The 25439-nt window shown below is 39.7% G+C and overlaps 2 protein-coding genes across 5 annotated transcripts in view; both read left to right on the plus strand.

Annotated features, from left to right (window-relative positions):
• The first annotated feature begins 142 nt into the window (after positions 1 to 142).
• On the plus strand, positions 143 to 10880 carry LOC139954282 (neurotrypsin-like). The gene is made up of 8 exons (XM_071954015.1): positions 143 to 336; positions 2995 to 3048; positions 4415 to 4531; positions 4815 to 5017; positions 5406 to 5541; positions 6345 to 6653; positions 7043 to 7357; positions 7625 to 10880. Exons 1-8 carry the CDS (start codon positions 282 to 284, stop codon positions 7669 to 7671), a joined length of 1236 nt encoding a protein of 411 aa, XP_071810116.1. The 5' UTR covers positions 143 to 281; the 3' UTR covers positions 7672 to 10880.
• A 993-nt stretch (positions 10881 to 11873) lies between these two features.
• Positions 11874 to 25439, plus strand: part of LOC139954298 (ERC protein 2-like) — a 100582-nt gene continuing 87016 nt past the window's right edge. For all 4 annotated transcript variants that reach the window (XM_071954031.1, XM_071954034.1, XM_071954033.1 and 1 more), the window contains exons 1-3: positions 11874 to 12403; positions 14219 to 14591; positions 24208 to 24627. In XM_071954031.1, the coding sequence (XP_071810132.1) occupies positions 12054 to 12403; positions 14219 to 14591; positions 24208 to 24627 (1143 nt within the window). In that variant the 5' untranslated portion in view covers positions 11874 to 12053. The remainder of the gene's footprint in view (positions 12404 to 14218; positions 14592 to 24207; positions 24628 to 25439) is intronic.

Below are 25439 nucleotides of genomic sequence, written 5' to 3' on the forward strand. Positions count from 1 at the left end.
ATTAAAGTCAGAGTATGCCTACTGCAGTCTACCTTAAACAAAACTTGAAATGCTTTACTTGCACATCACTTCAAAAAGTCTTAATTGAACATGTAAACAACGAACCAAAAACCGTTCCCGCCAGTTTTATTTGGACACACCATCGAGACGGGCAAGTCCGGATTGATCACTTGACGTTTACAGTTAGTTTTGCTTCCTGAAAACGAGTGATATAAAAGTTGGCCTGTTCCCGTGAGACGCACCACATTATCAGCCGTCCTCGAGTATCCAGGATCTCCACGATGTCTTCGGTCCCAGTAGCCACTACGAAACTGCTGCTATGTGCACTTCTGTCTGGTGAGCTGCTGTTATTAATTTGATAAACATTTCTTTTTAGCCAACCCTATAAGGGCAGCCGAGGGGCGAGGGTGGAAGGACCCGCTTCATATTTGTTTTTAATAACTAGGAAATTTGTGGAGCAATATTCCGCTGATTTATTAATAAAAGGCCCTTTAAAGACCACTCTTTTATATACGTGATTTCTGGGTGGATAAACTAGGTAAAGGGTTGACAAAAATAGTGTTGGATGACAGATTAGTCTATAGTGACCCATTATAATGTGTCTAAAATACTAATGTGTGCAGAAAACTGAATTCTTTGAATAAGTAGTGATTTATGAACCAATGTGTACATTGTCAGAATGCTTCGATCTTAAAGGAACACGTTGCCTTGGATCGGACGAGTTGGTCTATAAAAAGCGTTTGAAACCGTTTTTTATAAAATGCATATGGTTAGAAAGATGTTGTAAAAGTAGAATACAATGATCCACACAAACATGCCTCGAAATTGCACGGTTTTCCTTTTACCTCGTCGACTAACACGGGCGGCCATTTATGGGAGTCAAATTTTTGACTCCCATAAATGGCCGACCGTGTTAGTTCGCACAGTAAAAGGAAAACCACGCCATTTCGAAGCAAATTTGTGTGGATCATTGTATTCTACTTTTGGAAACTCTTTCCAATCATATACATTTTATAACAAACGGTTACAAACACTTTTGAAACACCAACTCGTCCGATCCAAGGCAACGTGTTCCTTTAAATGTGTGTCGGTTCCCATGGAACATCTAATCATTATGTTCGGACCATTAGAACAAGAAATATGTTTTCACATTGTTTTATACTACCACTATCCCCATTATTCGTTAATACCAATGCTAATAACTATTTTGAGTAATTACCAATAGTGTCCACTGCCTTTTTAAGCATCAAGGGGAAACTGACTGGGTAAAATTTAAATGATTTGGTGTTGATCAATGACAAATGTACTTGTATTTATATGCTGTCCAGCGCTCCACTGAAGGGTTTACTCAAGTAAGTATCCTTTGTGACAGTTTACCCTCTTTATAGACCTTTATCATGCTGTCACCATCTTGGTCATGTTCCCTGTTTCCAATAACAGTGAATGCTAACATTAATTGCGCATGGCACCATACTAATATTTCGTCCAGCCTCAGTTTGGTTACAATGAGTTGGAATGGAGTAAAATCAACACGCCACACCGTGATATTAAGGTCTGTATCCCCACTTTTTCCCATCTGAGTTTAATTTGGCCAGAAAGTGATAATGCAAACAACCAATTCGTCAGAATGAGTGAGAATTAACAATGTCATTTCTATTTTTAACTGGAGTCCCCCCCCCCCCCATCAATCAGACCTGTATCGTGGAGATAACGAAAGTCAACCCGACAATAATTAACAAACCTCCTAAAACAAGCGTTTCACATCATTGGTGAAACATAGTTCATAGTAATGGTTCAAGACGTCACCGCTCATAATCGTAACATAACTTAACGTAACGAAACGTAACGTAACGTAACGTAACGTAACGTAACGTAACGTAACGACACGTAACGTGATAACCCAATAACCCGACCCAAACTTTTCTGGTTAAAATCACTTTGGTTGACGACTGTTAAAGAATAGCCAGACGCGCGCGATCTAGCCAGCTGTAGCCGAAGTCGCCGTTTCGGAGGCGGACCTACGCAAAGTTAGTGGGTGATAAGGCGCGCTGCCCAAATGGTAGCGAGAACAGACTTTCGCATAAAGCATGTGGTGGGGCTGGGAACGAATCCATGCGAAGGTCTTGGAACAATACTACATTCTTCATATTAAACAGATCTACTTGTAAACCATGCTCTTCGATCGAAACAAGACAAATGATAAACAATTACTACAGATTCCACTGCAATCCAGACAATGAAGTTAGAAAGTAAATAGAACTTCATATTGTTAGCTAAACAGCTCAAAGTATCTGTTTCATAGAAAGCAGACACCAAACAAACATGCATTTATTTCAAGAGTGTGGTTTAAGAGTGTGCGTAACTCGTTGTAGGAAAATGGAGATTGGGGAAGATAACGTCCCGAGTCTCGGTTTCGGTTCATCAACTTTATAGGGAGGTTATGCCTTTGGTAATAACTACAGAATTGTTGACCATCAAAACTTATTACAGGTGTTGATAATGTTATAATGTAATTCCCTTCTAGAAGAATATGTTTTTTTAGAGAAAAGGATTCCACAATATTTTTTTTTCTGGGAAACGTTTTATAGGCCTTAGCATGACACTTTGCTCAGATTGTGTATTTCAAATACGGGTTGTTCTTCATGCGTATGGACAAAACTGCTCCAGCTTTTCGGTGATGCCTCAAAAACGCAACCACCTTTTGAAATTATATTTTTCACAGGTGATCGCTGATGTATAATAATATACAAATATACAAAATTAAAACAATCGAATGATTCTAAAGACCAAGTGTGAATGCGCCCCAACATTTGTTGCTCGAATGAGACTTGAAACAAAAACATATCGGTGAGTCAAGAATTAACTTTTTCTGACAAATATTTCCACAGTCCCTATTATACGACCACGCCCATTCCCGAACTTCTCGCGCGTCAAGTTTCAATTAGTGAATAATTTGAGTTTTTCCTCTTTGCATTCTTTTTCCTGTATGTTTAGGGTTTTGTATTGCCTATCCCGTCAGCGTGGATATCGAAGGGCCATATGTAACAGGTAAATCACCACCCATAACCCCCTCCTTATCAAGCACCTCAAAACTATGGCAATCAAGTCCTCCCCTTGAGGGCCACGTGACATAAACCAATTTTTAGAAGTGTATCGTTACACGTTTCTGAGCAATTATCATTTCTCAATCAATGTTTTTTTTCTGATTATTGAAACACTTTCAGAGAATGTCTCTGAGAAGTTCTAAACTTTAGCTCTTTTTGCTCTATTTTATTCTTAAACTTGAAGTTGTTAGTGAACAAAACCAGAATATCCTTATGTGCTATTACCGTCAGTCTTAAATACAGACAAAACCAGTACTGTCAGTTACTTGATAATGACAACTCCTTGCAAACGTGTTTAATAGTCCAACAGTTGCCTTTTGTTTTCATATTTTACAACCACTAACAAATATGACACTGGTATTAAACACGATGAGTGTGATTTTCACCATCCTTGGTGTTTACTTGAGATGCCATGCATATAACTAATCTTGTTGGGATGTTAATTATGGTTTTACCAATACACCGATGTGTACTCAGTACTTACCCGAGTTCTGTGAGAAAAACAAAATCACAGGCATATTATTCGAACCCACAACCTTTGCCTTTCTAGAGCAGTGTCACACCAACTAGACCACCGAGATTGCCCAATACTCTCTCAATGCTCTTTCTCGAGTAGTCTTTCACTCGTTTAGACTGAAGTTTGCATCCTTTTAGTGATTTTTCATTCTGTCCTGGAGTGAAACCCCTCTAAAAGAGTGAAATAACCATCACTTTTTTGACAGAGCCATATGAGGGACAACTCGAAATGTAAACAGTGGTGTTTTTCACTCTTTTACATTTAGAGAGTATATACTCTGTATTTTTTTTTTACAGAACTCGGGAAAGTACTGCCGTCGATTTCACAAAACTCTTCCTAACTTAAGACTAATCTTAGGACTTAGGACGAGTCCCAACCCTGCACTGTAGCATGCAGACCTTAGGATTAATCTTAAGTTAGGACAAGTTACTCGTCCTAACTCGAGATAAGACGAGTTTGTGAAATCGACCCCTGGGTATACAGCGCTGACACACATCGATGTAAGGGTATCGCTCGTCACCACGCCTTGCTTTAACTACCAAACCTATCATGCACGCCCATTGTTTTAATAATGCGCAGTCCCATCATGCATCACACTCGCACTGCGCCATATTTCTATGCACTGCATACATGACGTACTTCCTGAAGAAGAATCTGTGCAAGCGATTAGCCCATCCCAGCGGTCCTGGATAGACTGGCCGCTGCATGGGGCCAAGCGAAGGGTATACAAGACCAAAATTGATATTCTTTATACCCGATGCAAACTTAACACCTATTGTTGTTTTGTTTCCAGGGCCACCATGTATCAGTGCACCTCTAGGAATGGAGAATGGTGCTATTCCTGACGCTAAGATTACTGCATCGAGCTACTACAGCTCATCATACTACCCAAGATACGCTCGACTTAATGGTTAGTCAGGAAATAAACACTTTAAATTTTGTGTCCATGAAATTTATGGGGTTTTTTTTCAATGCTGCTTCTACCATTCCTGTTTGTCTTTTTCACCCAAGCAAGTAATCTTTTTAATATTGCTGGAAAAAGGTACAAGTTGTATTTTCCAATTCGATGGTAAGTTATTTGTAATTTCCAATTGTAAGTTATTTGAAAGCAAGTACTCATTAAAAAAACCCACATTTTTTAAAGTCAAATTTAAACAAAATAGACTTAAAAAACGGTGTCAATTTATGAACAGATAACAACAAATTTTGGCGCCCCAGTACAACCACAAACTCATGGATTCAAGTTGACTTGGGATTACCAAGTCCAGCGCTAACTGGAGTCATTGTACAGGGGACTACAATTGACTATGTTAAAACCTTCAGTGTGCAGTATAGTCAAACTGGATCTTCGGGGAGCTGGAAAGATTTTGACGATGAGGGTGGAAATACCTTAGTGGTAAGCAAGCCAGCCGTGGATTTCACAAAACTCTTCCTAACTTAAGACTAATCTTAGGACTTAGTACGAGTCCCAACCCTGCACTGTAGCATGCAGACCTTAAGATTAATCCTAAGTTAGGAAGAGTTACTCATCCTAACTTGAGATAAGACGAGTCCTAACTCTTTGTGAAATCGACGGCTGGATTAGAAACTCGATCGAAAAAAGATACACCAATAAAAAGTGTATACTTTACAAATTACTTTTCACAACGGCGTTAATTAGCTAACTTACTACCTTTTTATGGTCTTGGTTATCAAAAAGGTGAAGTATCGATTTATTATTATTATAATTAATAAATTACTATTATATACATCATGTATTAAAATGTTTCTATTAAACACCACAGTTCAATGGTAACGACATTTCTGGTCGACAAGCGACTGTTAGCTTTCCTGTGACGCTGAGGGCACGATTTTTGCGGCTACTGCCAATAACGTGGAACCGTTATTTATCCCTGGACTTCGAAGTGTTTGGGTGTCGAGGTAATTACTGTTATGTTATGATATATTTCTGGCAATGACACAAATGATGCCTCATAGTGAGGTTGATCACTTAAGGTAGCTCACAAGCCTGGTGAAATATTATGTAAACAACAAGGGTGCTTGCTATGTAGAGTGTCATGGCCGAGTGGTTAAGAGTGTCGAATTCAAGTTCTGGTGCTAAGTCACCGGAGTGTGGGTTCGAATCCCGGTCGTAACACTTGTGTCCTTGAACAAGATACTTTACTATAATTGCTTCTCTTCACCCAGTGGTATAAATGGGTACCTGCGAGGGTAGAGGTTGATATTGTGAATGAAAAAGCCACAAGCGCCTTACAGTCGGCTCAGGGCTGTATACTCCCTAACATAGGGAGTTGAGAAACATTACAGGAGTGTATTGGCTCTATGACCAGGGCACTAATGTAAAGCGCATTGATACGGTTATTGTGAAATGCGCTATATAAGAATTTGTTATTATGTATGTGAACCAGAAACACCGGGATTAACCCTTGTAGTTTTTCACGATGTGTTGTGGGTTCTTTATAAAGTACACTACCAATCCTATCACGGGACAAAGGGCTCAATGTCCAACCCGAAGGACAAAAGCAACTATTACGGTATGATATCTTAATAAGCCATAAAATGCCAAGACAAGGACTCGACCAATCTGGTTAAAAACACGTGAGTCAGTACTCTAAACCGCTCAGTAGCATGTTTTAGCTGAACATTTTTATAGTGCTCTTTTGGGGATGAATGCAAATTGTCTCGATAAGTAACTCCTTGTATGTTTCGTTGTTGTTTTTAAGATGGTATCGTTCGATTAGTGGGAGGTGATGACGAACTAAGTGGTCGCGTCGAGATTTACCATGACGATGGTTGGGGTGCAGTTTGTGATACTAACTGGGACTTCAAGGATGCGACTACTGTATGCAGACAGCTTGGTTATATTGAAGCGAGCGAAGCAAAGAACGGTTCGTTCTTCGGAGGGACACAACTTCCAACAGTGATGGATCGCGTTGCTTGCAGAGGGACGGAACCTTACATCTCCGAATGTTCATTTGTATGTGACGGGTTTCAGCCGTGTAACAGCACAGCGGGAGTTGTCTGTAAACCAAGTAAGGACTTGAATCCGTACACTCTGAAAGAAAAACACTCCTGGGTCAGAATATTGACCCGGATGTAAAGTCACAGGGAAGTTTGACCCATTACCGCGGGTTACGCTGACCCGGAAATAGTTTTAAACGGGGGGGGGGGGGGGGTATTTGAGCTTGGATTTTATGTTATTTTGTCATTGCCCTTTTCAAGTTTGTCCTCCCCTTTCCCAATTTCGTTTATATGATTCAATTAAAACCATGGAACGTTTTTTATACCCGACCATAAGTAAGAGTTACAAAAACTAACGTGTAAATTAAAAATGTTTAATCTCTTGCTAACAGCCGTCCAGTTTTGTTGTATCCTTTACCATTAGTTATTAGTGATTTTCTATTTTGTTCCAATCGTAAAGATACCATTCGACTAGCGGGTGAATCTAATGGTACTAGTGGGCGTGTGGAGATTTACAAGGACGGCTATTGGGGTGCAATCTGTGATAACGATTGGGACATCACTGATGCTGGGGTGGCGTGCAGGCAACTAGGCTTTGCCGGGGCAGAGGAGGCCAAGTCCGGTGGCTACTTTAGCAGTGAGAGTGGTCCCATCAGATACATGCATGGGCTGATGTGTGATGGTTCCGAGGCCAAGATCACAGACTGCCCATCGCGATGCTGGGATGAGCCGACGTGTAACAGCACAGAAACTGCTGGAGTCGTCTGTCTTGAAGGTACGTTCAGGAGATGATTGTGTTCTATTTGTGACATTAACTTACCATCATTTTGAGAATGTTTCATATGTTGGGGTTTGATAGAGTTTTAAACAGTATATATGTAATTTCTACTACCCTACTGAATTATTTCTTGGTACTTTAACTTGTTTTCTTAAAATACATTAAGTTGCATTTAATATGTTATTATACCTCCATATTGAGTCAAATCTGATAATAGGCCAGGTTATTATTATTTTATGTATGTTTCCTTCCTTTCTTGTACAGGAACTGCAAGACCCCAGATTGGACAAGACTTGTACACTATGCAGTAGCTCCCAATAAGGAGGTTACAAATTATTCTAATTCCAGCGCACTCAGTCTATAGCCTAAACTTAAAGGAACATTTCAGAATTGTTTTTTTGCCAACAAGGCACTTGTTGCCAGTGTAGGCACGTTGTTACGTCCACCATACATGTTATATAAACTGCAAAAATCTGTAGAAGTTTGAGATCGATGGACCATCTGGGTCATCACGAGAAAATAGTCAAAAACTGATTACACATTATTTGAAAGACATCGATCCAACATTGTTGTAACAAAACGTTCACTGAGCGTTAAAGTCACCTGGAAGTGGTATTTTTTCAAAATACAGCTTATGTCACTAATATATGTGTTTTGATGAGTGGAATGTGAATAAACAGTTATAACTAAGGTTTTAAAAAATCAGTTATTATTTACAAATTTAAGAGTAGACCCGACCCGAGAGGGCGCTGTTCGTGACATCAATCGAGGCAGACTTTGCCTGTATTGCGTAGAGTAAACACAATTGCAAAGTACGGACCAAGTCGTGAGTTTGTACGTTTAAAAAAAAGAAAATTTGTTTTTTTCCGGCAATGCCGACCAGGTGTATTGCTGCTGAATGCAGAAAAACACTTTTTGAAATGTACCAACTCACGACTTGGACGTACATGTACTTTGCACGTGTGTTTACAATACGCATTGCAGGCAAAGTCTGCCTCGATTGACGTCACAAAAGGGGTAGGCGGAGTCAGCCCCCCAAACAACTTTATATATTTTTTAAACATATAAATCGTGACAAACAATTACTAAAAAATTTGTTTTATTGTTCGTAAGCATTATACTCTTATGTTTGAAAGAAAACAATTCTATTTCCAGGTGACTTTAAAGTCCAAAATGAGCTTTTTTAAATTCCCATCACAATGTGACATTTCAAACAAAAATATTTTGAGGGATATTTTCTACTAACATCATCATTAGACCGTGTGAGTTTTATGTAAATTTTGTGATCTTAGACTGAGTTTTTTTCTTACCAATTCTGCAATGTTCCTTTAATTCGCTTTAATTAACTTGCAAAAAAACACGCCGCGCCCTTGACTGAGTTTTTTTCTTACCAATTCTGCAATATTCCTTTAATTCGCTTTAATTAACTTGCAAAAAAATACGCCGCGCCCTAGTGACGGGTTTTAGTATTAGAGGTGCAGTTTGTAATTCAGATTTTCGAAGTTTAGTAGTGCAAGTGTATAACACAGACTCCATGACACAACAAGTTGCAAAAGCCATTCCCTTATAAACGGTGCCATAATTGGATATTCCAAAATCTTTAAAAATAGAATCATAACTCGACTCACCTCGGTACGACATCTCACCGTCAAAAGTCGCCAGTATTAAGTTTAGCCATTTAATACTGATGTTTGTTTTTTCAGATCTGTTAAAGGAACACGTTGCCTTGGATCGGTCGAGTTGGTCATTAAAAAGGGTTTTTTATAATATGCATATGGGTAGAAAGATGCTGTAAAAGTAGAATACAATGATCCACACAAACATGCCTCAAAATTGCACGGTTTTCCTTTTACCTCGTCGGCTAACACGGTCGGCCATTTATGGGGGTCAAAATTTTGACTAGTTTTAAATTATCTTTCCAACCATGTGCATTTTATAACAAACGGTTACAAACGCTTTTTTATAGACCAACTCGTCCGATCCAAGGCAACGTGTTCCTTTAATAAGGGTTTCACAGTCGATACGGAAAAACTCTCTTTGTTCGAAACATGCCTTTTCTTTTCTCGTTATGGCTTATTATTACTTCATTTTGTGTCCCACTCATTGTTCTTTCTACCTTCTAAATTTTAAAATATTAATGCCATATCTCGAATGATACACAAGGGGCCATTTGCCTGAGTGGTTGGGACATTACTTCATAATAAGCCTCCCAGGTGTTAGACCTACAGTCGATTGTTACACAACGTCCTTCATATAAAGTAACCGCATAGTTTTACGTTATAATACTAATAAATGCCGTATACTGAAGCAATTTGAATCGAAATTATGACTGCAAGTTGGTTTTTAAGATTGAACTAATAGTTGAAAGTTTCTTTACTTAATTAAATTGCAGAGTGTCACTAATAAAGTAACCGCATAATATTTTAATATTTTAGATATTCCGTAAATAATGAAGCAGTTTGAATTGGCATTAGATTATTACTGAAAGTTTGTTTTTGAGATTGAACTAATAATTGTAAGTTTCTCTTAGTGACGCTATAATGTAATAAAGAAGATAGGAATTCCTTCCAAAGAATATAATAATGGTCACCCTAAAAACATTTGAATCTAAGAAACGATTGAGTGCTGCAGGTGGTACAATAGACCTTATGCACATGACGTCATTCCAGTAGGGCGCCCTCACCTAGAGGTCAAGAGGAGGTTGTCATTGGTCAATCCTGTGCGCCGCGCGTACAAATCTGTGCGTTTCGATTGTTTCGTCAGCGTTTTTCCACTAAGATGCCCGCTGGATGACGTCAATGCATAATGTCTATTGTCGTTGGGGAATGTAATGGCCAAAGATTACATTGGTAGGCCTACCCCGCTGTTACCTCATTAAACGTAGCTTGAGTGTTGTATTTATTCCGCTTTTTGTTTGACGTGAACCAGCGTCATTATTTTTCCCGGATCGCTTCTCTCATTCCATGTTTTACTTGGGTGGTTTTAGTCAGATCTTAATTAAGAAGAACACTGAACACACCAGTAGTTGACTTTCCTTGATCTGTTTGGATCCGATTTCACCCTGCTACAAAATTGCCCCAATGGGATACTTTGGAACGCTAGGTGGCAGCAGACTTACCATTGTTTACGTGGTTCTAAGCATGCGCACTTTACCGAGAACAATGGATTTTACCCGGTAAGTCTGCTGCCACCAATCATCCCAAAAGTCTTCTATTATCTTAAAACGATTTGTTTAATTAATGTTTAACGATGTACCCAATGCTTTTATCCTTCCGCATACATTCTGTAGCAATGAAAAACAAAAAAGGCCTCGGAGAGAAAAGCAATAATGAATCAGCGCTCACACTTTTAACACTCATCTCGCAATTAATTTCCCGTTAAAAAATAAATAATAATAATAATAGGCCTAAAACACATTCTTGAAATAACAGATCCCCACAAAAACATCCTGTTCAAAATACTGTTTCCGTTGTTATTGAGAAAACTTTTAATTTAAAATAAAAAAATTATTTGATAGCTCGCAAAATATTGTATCACTCGTTTCGATTCAATTAATTGTAACAATTTTTCCCACGAGAGGGCGCTATCCAAGAACCGCTCTCACAGTCATCATTGATGGACTGTCGAATCCGAGTGACAGTTTTCATAGTTTTATATCATGTGAAACAAAATTAATGTTCTTACTTTCTCAACTCCTGAAGCATCCATGTATCAACCCCTACTGTTTCATTTCCCCACCAGTATTGTATCTTTTATTGCAGATTCCCATATACACCTGGGTCAAGGGAAGCAAGTTATGGTTAAACAAAATCATACACATAATAAATACGCAGGTGCTGTTTGCCTAAAATGATATCAGAAAACACACACTGCATGCGCGCCGTCTCTACCTCAGTTTGTTGAAAGGAAATTGAAATTCACTTTCTTTTCTTTAGTCCTGAATAATTTGTTTTCATCAGTATGGCGGTGACGAATTAGTACAGGACACAAATCGTGATTATTGTCCATCGAAAATTTCGTCAAAATTCGCGCCCTAAATTTTGCCCTATTATCTATTTATTTTTTTTGCATTCAGATTTTTTGTTTTGCCCGCGGGGTGGGGGAGGTCACTCACTCATGAGGTCGACAGGCGAAAACTTATCAGTTTTGTTATTATTTTGTGGTTTGTAAAACTTTCTATTTTGTTATTATTTTAATATCAGAACACCGAGTTTCATTGATAAAGAATAAGAATAAGAATAAGAATAAATAATTACTTTCTCAAAAAGAGTTGTTCCCAACTATGAGCTAGGTAGGCCATAGTTGGATAGCTTGGAGCAGGTTGTAGCGGCACTTGACGCCCACCCACCAAGTCTAAGGAGATAGGTTTTTATTATAATAATTTTTTTGTTTTGCATATCGATAAGCGATGAGGTCGCACCATCACATTGGAGAAGAAAAAAATGAGCACACGGGCCGGCCATATTGGATTATTATTAGAGAATGCAATTCATTCATTGCGCGTGCTGCTGCTATGATGTGTTATGCAGGCGGCGGAGGACACAAGCCAGGATTAGGGAAGCTTTTTGTTGTTTTCTCTCTGTAACGGCGTGTCAACACCACAGCTGAGGCCATGTATGACCATGGAGGTGACCAGCCAACCGTAAAGTAGAAAACACCGACCCCTTTTGGTGTCAACACTGGGCAAAAAACAATGTACAGCCCGCGACAATCACCGTTACCGCACGACCACGGTGGAACGGGTGATCGTGGGGAAGCCACCGGGAGTTCAAGCCGCAGTAGCTCAGCGTCGGGATCGGCCACATCGGGGACACGTTCGCCGTCGCGTTCAGCTCGTATGCGTTCCTCTCGCCCGGACGTGAGCTCTTCCATGACTTCACTACCAATGGAGACTGTTCAGTCGTTAAATGCTGCCTATAATGCCGGACCAATGTACATTGGAGAGGGGATTGGTAGCCCAGTGCAGGGGAGAGCTTCCCCGGTGTCAAGCGGGGCGAGTGGCAAGTCCAACTCGCTGTCACCTCGGAATTCGCCGACTCCAAGGTACAGTATGGTGCATGCAGTGTGGGTCGAACGACTCATCGTGTTGGCATGTGTGGTCTGTTCATGTATTTTCTACCTCCATGGTTTGGTTTAGAAATGATGTGTACATCCACGGAGGAAGGAAATAACAACAGTGCTAATTAAAACTGTATTTTTTGTAATGAAAATACTTTGTAGAATGAGACAAGTTCATGTGATTATGAAAATGAATTGAATTTACCAGTATTCTTGTGGAAAAGTTTCCGCATGGCGCCACCACTTTTTAATTCGATATGAAATAATAGTAGTAATGCCTAATCTAGTTAGTAGTAGTACCTCTCAAATGAGATATCCCTTTTTGTAAAAAAAAAATTGTGAAAAAGTGGTGGCGCCATGCGGAAAGTTATCCATTTTGGGGGGGGTACCAGGCAGCTTGGACCTCTCTATTGCAAAACTTAATATGAAGTGAAGGTAGGGACTCGCAACTTCTTAGGCGGGCTATAATAAAATAAGCCTACTCCTAAAAAATAATAGTACTATTTGCACACCCTACTTTACCAGTTAGCAGTATTGTGGAGAGTCCCAGGCCTCCTCTTATTAGGTACTATGGGACCCTTCATAGAACTTTATGCAAATACAATTACTGTGCAAGCGCTTTTTGTTGTATGAGGTGCATGCTGGTCTATCTAGTGATCAAATGTGATCGCTAGCAAGACCAGCATGCATCTCATTCCAGGCCTATTGTGCATATGTACTAAGTATCACCTATTGTGCAAGTACTGTTGTTCGAGGTGCCTTTCGGTCTGTCGCTAGCTAGACCAGCATGCACCTCATTCCACACCTAACGTGTGTGAACAGAGTATTTGCGACAAGGTCTATCCATTCAAAAGAGGCCATGTATTTTGGTATTTTAAGTGTCTCTGGTTTTAAGGACGCAAGACTCTGATTCGCACCCACACTCTGGTGCCGACTACACGTAATAGGTCACTGCTCGGCCTTGACACTATCAAACATTTGGTCATAATGAATGAAGAGTGTGCATTTATAACTCAGCAGTCAATCTGCATTGCTCAACTTCATAGCACTGCTTAAAACCCTTCAGACCTGGAGACAATAGCGGCCACAAGTGGCTTTTACAAAAATGCCCATTGTGTCCATGAATGGCTGCAAGATTGACCTACAACTTCCATTAACAGAAAGATGTCAAAGTTAAAGACACTGGACACTATTGACTGTCAAAGACAGTCTTCTCACTTCGTGTATCTCAACATATTTCATAAGATAACAAACCTGTGAAAATTTGAGCTCAATTGGTCGTCGAAGTGTTAAAGGCCGTGTTTGTGTTAACTGAGCGAGTTTCTTTTCCGTATACTAAGTTATCTGCGCTAAACTGAAAGCACACAAAAAGGTACTTTCTGGTGCTAAATGTATGTAAATGAATTAATGGTAACAATACTAAATTCATAGTGAACATGGAAGCTGGGCACCTAATGTTCTTGATAACTTATGAAACACGCTTACGCTTTTAAAAGCAAATTGTTGTGCTATAGTTAGCACCAAAAGTTTGGTAATCATTCAGCAGCGCTACAAAATTGGCCCCAGATTACAATGTACAGTTTTGTGTCTATATCATTCTGTGATTTGTACTTTCCTCAGTCATTCCAGTAGTCTTGAATCAAGGATTTGCTATCATTCTTTGGTTTGTATTTTCGTCCGCCATTCCAGTAGTCTTGAATCAAGGATTTGATATCATTCTTTGATATGTATTTTCCCCAGCCATTCCAGTAGTCTTGAATCAAGGATTTAGTATCATTCTTTGATTTGAATTTTCCTCAGCCGTTCCAGTAGTCTTGGATCAAGTCAGGGATTCCAGGGCTCCCCACTCACAGGGTCGGACGGTGCTGAGTCCCAGGGGGAACATCTCGCATCCAATAACTCCAATTCCACGCACCACCACCCAGAGGATATGCGCCCACCCCGAGAGGCGATGCTCCTTGATGTACACACCCAACTAAGGGAATACCAGCTTGAGAATGCCTCTCTCAAGCAAGAACTTGAGGCTAAGGAGACTAAGTTAGCCTCCAGTATGAACAGTATTAAGACATTCTGGAGTCCGGAGTTGAAGAAAGAGAGAGCAGCGAGGAAAGAGGAGGCTACAAGGATGCAAGTACTGAAGGATCAATTCCGCACATCCATGGAGGAAAACCAGGTAATTTGGTGATTATTGCATTGTCTAGGCCTTGTTTTCTTTCTTGTGGTGTTCTTAATAATTGTGGCTATTTTCATGGTCTTAAAGGCTGGGGTATTACACTGATCCATTAGGCTCCGCCCACAGCGCACGTGTGACGGGAACACGTGAGCCTCTCCAAAGACATGCTGCACAACTCTGCCGCGAACGCATGTCGGACTTCATGGTGTTGGACTTTTGGTTGTGCAATGGGTTGTGATTGGTCAATATGCAATGGGGCGGAGCTTAATGGACTTGTATGTTACTCCACAAGTTAATGACTATAAAAACTTAATATTTAGATTAAATTTTTTATCGAGGACAACATATAATATTTCTAGTTTTACACACAACCACCGGCAATCGCGGTGGTCTAGTAATTGGTAAGACACTGCTCTAGAATTGCAAGGGTCTTGGGTTCGAATCGCACCGTGTAATATGCCGAGGTGATTTACTGATATACAGTACTAGCACACATCAGTGTTTATGGGTAAAACCAAAATTAAAGGAACACGTTGCCTTGGATCGGTCGAGTTGGTCTTTGAAAAGCGTTTGTAACCGTTTTTTAAAAAATGCATATGGGTAGAAAGATGTTGTAAAAGTAGAATACAATGATCCACACAAACATGCCTCAAAATTGCGTGGTTTTCCTTTTACCTTGTCGACTAACACGTCGGCCATTTATGGGGGTCAAAATTTTGACTCCCATAAATGGCCGACCATGTTAGTTCGCACAGTAGAAGGAAAACCACGCAATTTCGAGGCAAACTTGTGTGGATCATTGTATTCTACTTTTAAAACATCTTTCCAACCATATGCATTTTATAAAATACGGTTATAAACGCTTTTGTTTTGACCAACTCGTCCGATCCAAGGCAACGTGTTCCTTTAATAGTTCTTTAATTTATAAAGAACACTATACAAAGAGCTGTTGAAGTACATGTATGTAATAGTTTTCAAGAAAAAGGGTCATTTTCACCCCAACTTTTGAGTCTGAGAAAGGCATCAGGCATGGAATGCCAAGTTCTCATGCATCTGAAAGCACACATTTCTATGCCACAAAGTAGTTTTTTGTAAGCTTTGCCTTGCAGACATTTTAATTGTATGCATTGTTTTTAACCGGCATTGTCCAAAAAGATGCACTTGTTCAGGCCAGACAGTCGACTCATAAAGTTAGTAAGATTTGCCCTAAATGGTTTGGGTACTTTTTGTACACATTAACACAATGTCAACAGATACTTTAAAGGAACACGTTGCCTTGGATCGGACGAGTTGGTCAAAACAAAAGCGTTTGTAACCGTTTTTTATAAAATGCATATGGTTGGAAAGATGTTTCAAAAGTAGAATACAATGATCCACACAAGTTTGCCTCGAAATTGCGTGGTTTTCCTTCTACTGTGCGAACTAACACGGTCGGCCATTTATGGGAGTCAAAATTTTGACCCCCATAAATGGCCGACGTGTTAGTCGACGAGGTAAAAGGAAAACCACGCAATTTCGAGGCATGTTTGTGTGGATCAATGTATTCTACTTTTGCAACATCTTTCTACCCATATGCATTTTATAAAAAACGGTTACAAACGCTTTTCAAAGACCAACTCGACCGATCCAAGGCAATGTGTTCCTTTAAACTTACACAGTTTGAAGATAATGATAGTAGAAAGCTTTCCTTAAAATATAACTTGCTGAGGGGCCGTAGTTTTTGAGGAATAAGTAAAACAATGACATAAAAAAAAAAATTGTCTCAGTTTTAGCGTGTAAAATGTATTTACCAGTAATATTTACATGCTGAAATAATTTTTGTCTCACTGTGACAAGAATTATTTTTGTGACTTGTTTTACTCATTTCTCAAAAACTAGCACCTCAGCAAGTAATGTTTTGAAGGGAAGCTTTTTACTATCATTTTCTTCAAAATGCTGTGTGGACATTGTGAGTTATCACACAAGCGGGAGTGGAATACGGAAAAATAATGCATTTCTGCATCCCATTACGAGGCCGAAGGCCAAATTGGATATTCTGCGTCCCATATCCAACGAGGCTGCACTATATTTTCTGTATTTCCACTAGCGGGCGTGTGATAACGTGTATTTATCTTCAAGCAAACTTGGCACGTGACAAAGAAAACACAAGACGCAGGTAGTGATATTAGCTGTGCAATATAGGTTTTTATCACCACTCCATGCTGCCAATCTGATTGGAGGATTAGCGCGTACTTGAAGATAACAAAATTTGTGGACATTGTGTTTTGTGACCTACACATGTACATAAAGTACCCAAATCACTTATAACTGACAAGGAGAAGTGCGGGAATCGGTTCAGTTTACTGGTACCCAACTAACTGGTATTGTTATTCATAGCCAAGGATCAATATTGACAGTTACATTCAAATCCTAATCAAATATTAGACTCCACTGTACTCAGGGACCCCATTAACAATTAAGACAAGTTATCATTAAAGGGAAGGTACACGTTTGGTAATTACTCAAAACAAATATTAACCTAAAAACTGACTTAGTAACAAGCATTGGAGAAATTGATAGTACTAAATATTGTCAATTCCCTCAGCTCTGAAGTAATGTAGTTTTTGATAAAGAGGTAATTTCTCACTTAAATATTAAAAGACTTCTAGCTACAGTACAAGCCTTTTATTCCTATCTGAAAGCACACAAATTTTAGGGTGTTTTTTCTTTCATCATTTTCTCGCAACTTCGATGACCAATCAAGCCCAAATTTTCACAGGCTTGTTATTTTATGGTTATGATGGGATACACCAAGTGAGAACACAGGTCTTTGATAATTACCAATAGTGTCCAGTGTCTTTCAGCAAATTTCATTCCTATATTTCATTACACATCCAACTGTGCAAGCGCAAATAAAAGGACGAACAGAAGAGGATAAAAAAGATTAGTTTAAAGGCAGTTGGATCACACGGCGCAGAAATACTCCTTGTCACAGAACCTTTGTCTTTTAGGGTGTCTAACTCTAATTTGTTTATCGTTCGATTTAAAACTGGTATCTTAGCTGCACAGCCAGCGGAATCGCTACATGCTTTGATAATCATTAATTCGAAATGTTTATTTTGTGTCATTCTAAAACCCAAGTGCAAAATAAATTGGCAAAAATTTCAGAATTGTCAATTTACGGTCACTGTGTCACACTCTCTCTGTTTCAATATTATTCTTTTAAAACGGTAAAACAACCTCCTCTTTCTTCCTTGACAACATAAACCTCATTGAGAATATTCGCTTGTGATTGTGGCCATCTTGATAAAAAAAAGACATCCTGTGGAAAATATCGAACTTGCGCTCATTTGCTACATTTTAGCTCCCACTTCACCTTGGTCTTGCTGCTCTGTATGGGGTGTTCAAATAGACAAGCTTCAGTGGTGAACTTTCACAAAGGTTTATTTATTTGCTTGTCTTGATTGTTGTGATCAAGAAAACAATAAAAAAGTGTTTGTAACTGTTCGTTATGAAATGCAACGTGTCCCTTTAAAAGATCTTTAATAAGTGACCCTCCCATTGTAAATTACCCCAGACACATGATTGTATCTTTAATAAGCTGGCTCCTTCATGCTTGGCATTGTGTTAAACAAGATCCGAGTGCTATGGAATGATGAGGTTTATGTCATCTGGCCATGCTCCATCATGGTGTGAGGAAGCAGGTTGATAAAGCTGGTATCATTGTACCATGACCTCTACTCCGAGGTCACATTAACACTGGGTAGTATTGTATTTGGGGCTTAAAGGCAGTGGACACTATTGGTAGTTATCAAACACTAGTCTTCACAGTTCGTGTATCTCAACATATATGTATAAAATAACAAACCTGTGAAAATTCGCTCAATCGGTCATCGAACTTGCGAGATAATAATGAAAGAAAATAAACACCCTTACACGATTTTGTGTGTGTTTAGATGGTTGATTTCGAGACCTCAAGTTCTAAATCTGAGGTCTCGAAATCAAAATGTGGAAAATTACTTCATTCTCGAAAACTATGGCACTTCAGAGGGAGCCGTTTCTCACAATGTTTTATACCATCAACCTCTCCCCATTACTCGCCACCAAAAAAGGTTTTACGCTAATAATTATTTTGAGTAACTACCAATAGTGTCCACTGCCTTTAAAAGCACTGGACACAATCTAGGGTGGCATGGTTGGCTTGTGCGTAAAGCGCTCACCTCTCACCAAGGTGACCCCGGTTCGATTCCCGGCCAGGGCCATGTGAGTTGAGTTGTGCGTTGGTTCTCTGCTGTGCTACAAGGGTTTTCCAGACTATCCGGTTTTCCTCCCACGGGAAAAATCAAACACTTTCGATCGTGGCTTTGCTCCGTGGTCACAATGGGTTGTTGTGGCTGGCCCTTGCATGCCTGCTTCTCAAACACGTTGTAGCCGCGTCCTTCGCAATTCAGCTCTTAGCTGCGAGTAAGGATGATTAGCCCCCCCCCCAAATTATTATTATTATAATTATTCAAAATAAATTTTAGCATTAACACTTACTTGGCAACAAGCAATGGAGAGCTGTTGATAGTATAAGACATTGTGCATGTTGTGAGAAATGGCTCCCTGTGAAGTAACTTAGTTTTTGAGAAAGAGGTAGTAAAAACTTCTCACTCAAAAAATGAACGAATTCAGCTGATGCCTTTTATTATGCATCTGAAAACATACAGAGAAATTTATTTAGGGTCTTTTTTCTTTTGTTATTCCCTTGCAAAATCGGGGACCAACTGATGTTCATGGGTTTGTTATTTGATGTAATGTATGTTGGGATACACCAAGCATGCTAAGTGAAAATATTGGTCTATTGACAGTTACCAATGTTTGGGGGTGGACCATCCTGATTTCTATCAAACTAATGACTGGCATGAATGGGTGGGACATTACATGGTAGTTATAATTTAATGCATAGTTCATTTAAAAAAACAATTGACACAATTTTTAAGAGTTTTTTTGTTTGAATTCAAGAGGTACATTTGTACTCAAGAGCCGCAATGACCTTTCCATGGCAACACAGCCTGCAAGTCACTGTTAACTCTACAAATGACACTTGGTGCAAAGGGTGCCCTCCAAGGAGAAAATGTTGTGGTACCCTTGCCCGGCAAAACAAAGCATACAGGCCTGGGCCCAATTTCATAGAGGTGCTTAAGCAAAAAATTTTGCTTAAGCAAAAAATTCATTGCTTAGTAAAACCAGATTACCGGCCAAGACTCCACTCAAATGTAATGCTAAGTAAACAACAGCTTAATACTAGTCATAAGCCATGTATATGGCAGGAAATTTTGGCCAGTGTAAAATGTGTAAAATATGCGAGCTATTTTCGTGCTTAAGCAAATTTTTTGCTTAAGCAAATTTTTTGCTTAAGCAGCTCTATGAAATTGGCCCCTGGGCGTGTTCATGTCTTTCAGCATTAACCAGTTTATCCTATGGACGGAGCAATTGCACTTGCTTAAACGTTACACATCACGGCGGCCAGTCCAGGATTCGAACCTGAATCCTGGAAGAGAGAACTTTTTTGTTTTTGCTAGTCGCCAGACACACAAGGCCTGAAGGCCACTTGCATGTAGGTGTGGGCTACAACCAACTATTTTTGTCCAGCATTGTCCAGGGGCTGTTGCCATCTACTCCTGGGGCTGAAACAGGGCATGGAGGTCTACCTCCATGAACAGGGTCACTTTACAGTCCATAGGCTTGTCTAAGTTGGCTGGCTGTAGAGCTTTGAGCAGAAAGCTCTACCTCCCCAACTGCATTAAAGAGCACTTTGAGGTATATTTTACTTCATCGAATCCACATAAAACATAAACAGGTCATGCATAAAGTGAATGCATGACTGAACGCTCTCAATACAGACTGAGCAAGATTGCATGTCTTAAAAGAGACTGAGCAAGATGTCTATGTAATGTACATGTGTGTACAATGTACTTGTACTGCATGCTCTTAAAACAGACCAACAGACCGGGCAAGACGTACATGTATTACAGCTTGCATGTACGTATGTCATAGAGCAGGCAGGGACTTTGCTCTAGGTGTAATGTCCTGTACACATGGCTGTAGTGCAGTACACATTACAGTGTACACTGGTCAGCATCACGTTCATGTACATGTGTACAGTGTTGGCTGTCATGTACATGTATACATGCTGTACTTTTATTTAGGGTATGTTTGCATGTAAACAAAACATCCACAATGCATCGCAAATTGCCTTGCGATATTATGCAAAGTTGTTTCCTGATCATGATCATGTACATGTATTTGACATTGCTGTACTTATTTTGCAATATGCAGGTTCATGGAGGGGATAAGCACAGAAACCATTCCCCACAGCCACTGCTAGTTGGTGGCTGATGTTCACATTGTACATGTACGCTTTACGTCTGATACATTAGATAGATCTGATTTTCACAAGTCTTTTGATTGATGTCAGAGTTTCAGACTCTTACCTGGCAGCAAAACAGTCATCAAAAAGAGTAGACCAAGCAGCTTTTAGTGATAATTTGATTATTTTTTACAATCGTTTGTTCTTTTTTAGCATATATAATATAATAAACCCCCCTTTAAAAATAAAAAGTGGCAGCCCTAATTATGCTGTAATATTGATTAGCACCCCCATGTAACTAACATCATTAGTACACGTACTTTGTGACATTGACAAGTGACTCTGTGTTCAGTGCATGTCAGCAGTACATGTATAATCACAATATATACTACGTACTTGCATTGATAAATTTACCAAATTATCAATTTGGGGCTGACTAAAATGTTCATAGACAGACCAGAAATTTTGTTTGGCTTTTATTTATTTTTAATTTTTTTTATCTATGGTTTGGACTGTATTGCTTGAAAAAAATAACAGCATACTAATTAAAAAAGGACTGAATGTGAACATTTTGTGCTATTGTTTGTATTCATTACACGTAGTGATCAACAACGTTGCAAATTTTAACAAATTATTCTTCTCACAGTGCTGTTTTGGGTTCACTTCACATTTTACATTAATTATGACATTTCCTATAGTACATAACATGTGAAGGAAACAATTTGTAAAAATTCAATCATTCATTCTTTGAATTATTGGTTTATTAATTACACATCGCGGCATCAGCCGAACTGCACGTTAGTTTACTAAAAAGGTATAGAACTTGAAGAAACACAATTAAATAACAATAAATAATGTAGAAATTTAATCAATAGTTTCTCCAAAAATATTGCTTTTACTTTAAAGGCAGTGGACACAATTGGTAGTTACTCAAAATATCTATCAGCATAAAACCTCACTTGGTAACGAGTAATGGGGAGAGGTTGATAGTATAAAACCTTGTGAGAAACGGTTCCCTTTGAAGTGGCGTAGTTTTCAAGAAATAAGTAATTTCCACGAATTTGAATTTGAGACCTCAAGTTTAGAATTTGAGGTCTCGAAATCTAGCATCTGAAAGCACACAACTTCGTGGGACAAGGGTGTTTTTTTCCTTCATAGTTATCTCGCAACTCAGACGACCCATCAAGCTCAAATTTTCACAGGTTTGTTATTTTATGCAATTGTTGAGATACACCAAGTGAGAAGACTGGTCTTTGACAATTGCCAATAGTGTCTTAAAGAGTTTTAAATGTTTCAAAGCCCCCTACATAAACATGTGTAGGGTGCACCTTCAAATCTCCTTGTAAAATGCATGCAGTCACCGAGGGTCAGTCTGTGTGTACACTGTGTAGCCTACTTGGAGTGCAGTGTACCTTAAGGAGGGCACTATCCTCCATTGCAACACATTGAGCCTCTAGTCAATAGGAAGAGGAACTTTGGAATATTAACGCTTTGGTTTGCTACTCAAAGTCTCTGATTATCAGAATGATGGGAAATGCACAACAACATATGCAGGCCTTTGTGATTCGTTTTTGAAAGGGCAAGGGCGCCAAGGCATTTTCTCCATGGTAATGCAGAGTGTGTGTTTGAATCTCCAGCCATGACACTCAAGTGTCCTTTAAAAGCAAGACACTTAACCATTGCTTCTTCCTTCGTTGTGTAACGCATGTAAAAGAACCAAGTGCATGCACTTATCGAAAAAAGAAGGGGTGCGCCCTGGTGTTCCTGGCTGTAGCTGCTGTATGCGCCGTAGCACCATGTAAACCATTACATGTTGTGCTAAGGATTAGGTCTCATAATTTCAAAATCTTCGTCCCACTCACTTTGCAGTAAAAATACTTGGCACTTTGTATCCTTTGGAAAAGGCGCATTTATTACTATTGTTAATATTATCATTATTAATGAGGAAATTTAAAATTTGACTGTTGCGTTTCAAGGGCACCAAGGCAGAGGGCAATCACCTTTCTTTGGTTGCCTCCATGAAGTATCAGGCCTTTAATGCATGGTTTTACTGAAAGGAATCTTATTTTGACCTCGAGCCAGGGCACTTTAATGTGCACAGAGGTCAATAATTAAATCTGCATGTTACCTGCCGCTATAAACTATTCTGATAGAAGGTGTGCAAACACCCGGACAAAATTTCAGGCCTGTATGCTTCGTTTTTGAAAGAAAGGGCAAGGGTGCCAAGGCATTTTCTCATTAGTAAAGGGCAGTGCCCTATGAGGAAATTGTAAATTTCTACTTTGGAGCATTTCAAGGGCACCAAGGCAATGGCCATGGGGCTGAAGGCAATCACCTTTGTTGCCACCGTGAAGTATCATGCCTGAAATTTGAACCATTTTATAAATTATTTTACTCTCCCAACAAAATGATATACTTTGTATACATGTGATGTAGCCATACCACTACGAAAAAACTCAATTCGTTGAAGAAAGATAATCGCGGACATGTAAAACTCAATATGGCATGTTTGGTTGGGATCAAAACTTGGTTGCAAAAGTTTTAATACTCGCGAGATCCTGAGTATTCTGTTTACTTTTAATGAGGCGTCAATATGCTAATTTTTGTAGTTCTTAATTTCATAAGCTGTTTTAAAAACTTTGCTCAGTGTTTTTTCTCAGCTCGGGGGGGGGGGGGGTTGCCGAGGTTCTCGTAGTTCATGGTTTGACGCAACATCCAAACATGCCCACTAGCACGGGCTGGTGAAACAGCTATTTACCCCTTGTTATACAATTAGTGTACATCCCTAAAGGTGAAAGCATGCTGTCCAAATGCTTCTCCCCCGGCCAACTAGCGATTGAAGCTGGCCAGCCGCCACAAAAGACTCTGTTCTGATAATACACTTATTTTTTTATGTTGACAAAGGCTTGGAATTTTAGAGGGCACGTTGGTTTTCATTTTACAAAGGGCACTTCCATTGGAACATCTTAAGCCTAGTTATGAAACTTTTGTAGGGGCACCAATGCCAAGACCGGGGCAACAGAGGCCATTGCCCCACAGACCTGTACACGAATAGCAAGGATCAAGACCCAATTATCCAAAATGAAAAAGTACACACTCGAATTGAAAATGTTCGCAGAGTGTTGATTGGGGTTTGAATTAAGATGTTTGTTTGTATTGGATCTAAGCTTTATTTGTGTAAATTCATTAGACAGAGTGTCGGATAGAGTGATACTGATGTACTTTGAGCTGACATGTTTGACCTTACAGTGGTTGTTTTTTTCTTGTTCATCCTTAAATGCACAGAACTATTGCCAGGATGTCAAGCAACTACACGAAGAACTCCAACAACAGCGAGAATTCAATGCCCAGCTCCAGGCCTCGCTTTCAACGCATGCCGTGTCTGGAGCACACCCCCACCACGAGGTGGACGCACTGCGCTCAGAGCGCGACCGCCTCTCCAAGGAGGTCTTCCTCCTGCGTAAAACGCTGGAGGAAATGGAGATTCGCATCGAGACGCAGAAGCAGACGCTCGCTGCCCGAGACGAGAGCATTAAGAAACTGTTAGAAATGCTCCAGAGCAAAGGGTTATCGACGAAGCACCTGGAGGTGGAGCGGGAGGAGGCGGACCGGCTGAGGTCAAAGGTCGTGGAGGCGGAGTCACGGATTCTACAACTTGAGACAATGCTTGATCAGAGGAATCGGGAGAGGGGTAGACTGGCTGATGTAAGTTGCCAGACTCAGTTAACGTGTTTTAACAGTCGCAAGGCCAAGTCACACTGCAGCGATAACAAAAACGCAAATAGAACACATTCTATTGGTTGACATGCTCCACGCAGAATGCGCACACACTCATTCAACCAATCGAGGGCATGTATTTTTATTGTTCTCGTTTTCGTTCTCATGTTCTGGGCCTGTGTGACTTGGCGGTGGGTCCTAGCTTTATGCAAGGCCAAGTCACACTGCAGCGATAACAAAAGCTAATTTAACACAATTTTTAATTTAATTTAACACAATTTTTGCAAAAAATTGCCTTTTACTCTTCTTGATTCTGCGGAAAGTTCCCTGAAAAGAAACCAGTCTATAGACCGCATTGAATAACCTCTTTTCTGCCAAGAAAGTCGCCATCTTGTAGGTCAATCCGAATGCGCGTCTACATGCGTACATCAAAGAAACACGCAGCACGCAGCGTTCCTGGTTTGATTTCTACGGCACAAGCACGCACACCCACACGCACCGCTCGCAGACGCCATCTTGTAAATGTAGGTGACGTCATATTCAATACGGTCTATCGTTAGTCTGGTTTCCTGATTATGGAAACTTTTTGCCCTGTTATGTTGAATGTGATTTAAAACATTTCCCTGATTGTAAATAATTATACAAAGTCTCCCCAATTGCAAGTTACATCTCTTGGCAACTCTGGGGTATGGGTTGCACTTTGTGTGCTCCTCCATAGTCAATGAGACAATCTGAAAATCTTGTGTGTTATTAGAGAACATTTTAAACAATGGCAATCGTGAATTTAAAACACACTTGGG

This window comes from Asterias amurensis, chromosome 2, assembly GCF_032118995.1.
Source record: "Asterias amurensis chromosome 2, ASM3211899v1".
NCBI classification, from domain to species: Eukaryota; Metazoa; Echinodermata; class Asteroidea; order Forcipulatida; family Asteriidae; genus Asterias; species Asterias amurensis.

What these genes read in the sequence shown, in the direction of transcription:
- LOC139954282 (XM_071954015.1), top strand. Translation starts at nt 282, where the DNA reads ATGTCTTCGGTCCCAGTAGCCACTACGAAACTGCTGCTATGTGCACTT. An exon ending in AAGATACGCTCGACTTAATG is followed by an intron (nt 4,532 to 4,814) that starts GTTAGTCAGGAA and finishes ATTTATGAACAG; the next exon opens with ATAACAACAAATTTTGGCGC. An exon ending in CGAAGTGTTTGGGTGTCGAG is followed by an intron (nt 5,542 to 6,344) that starts GTAATTACTGTT and finishes GTTGTTTTTAAG; the next exon opens with ATGGTATCGTTCGATTAGTG.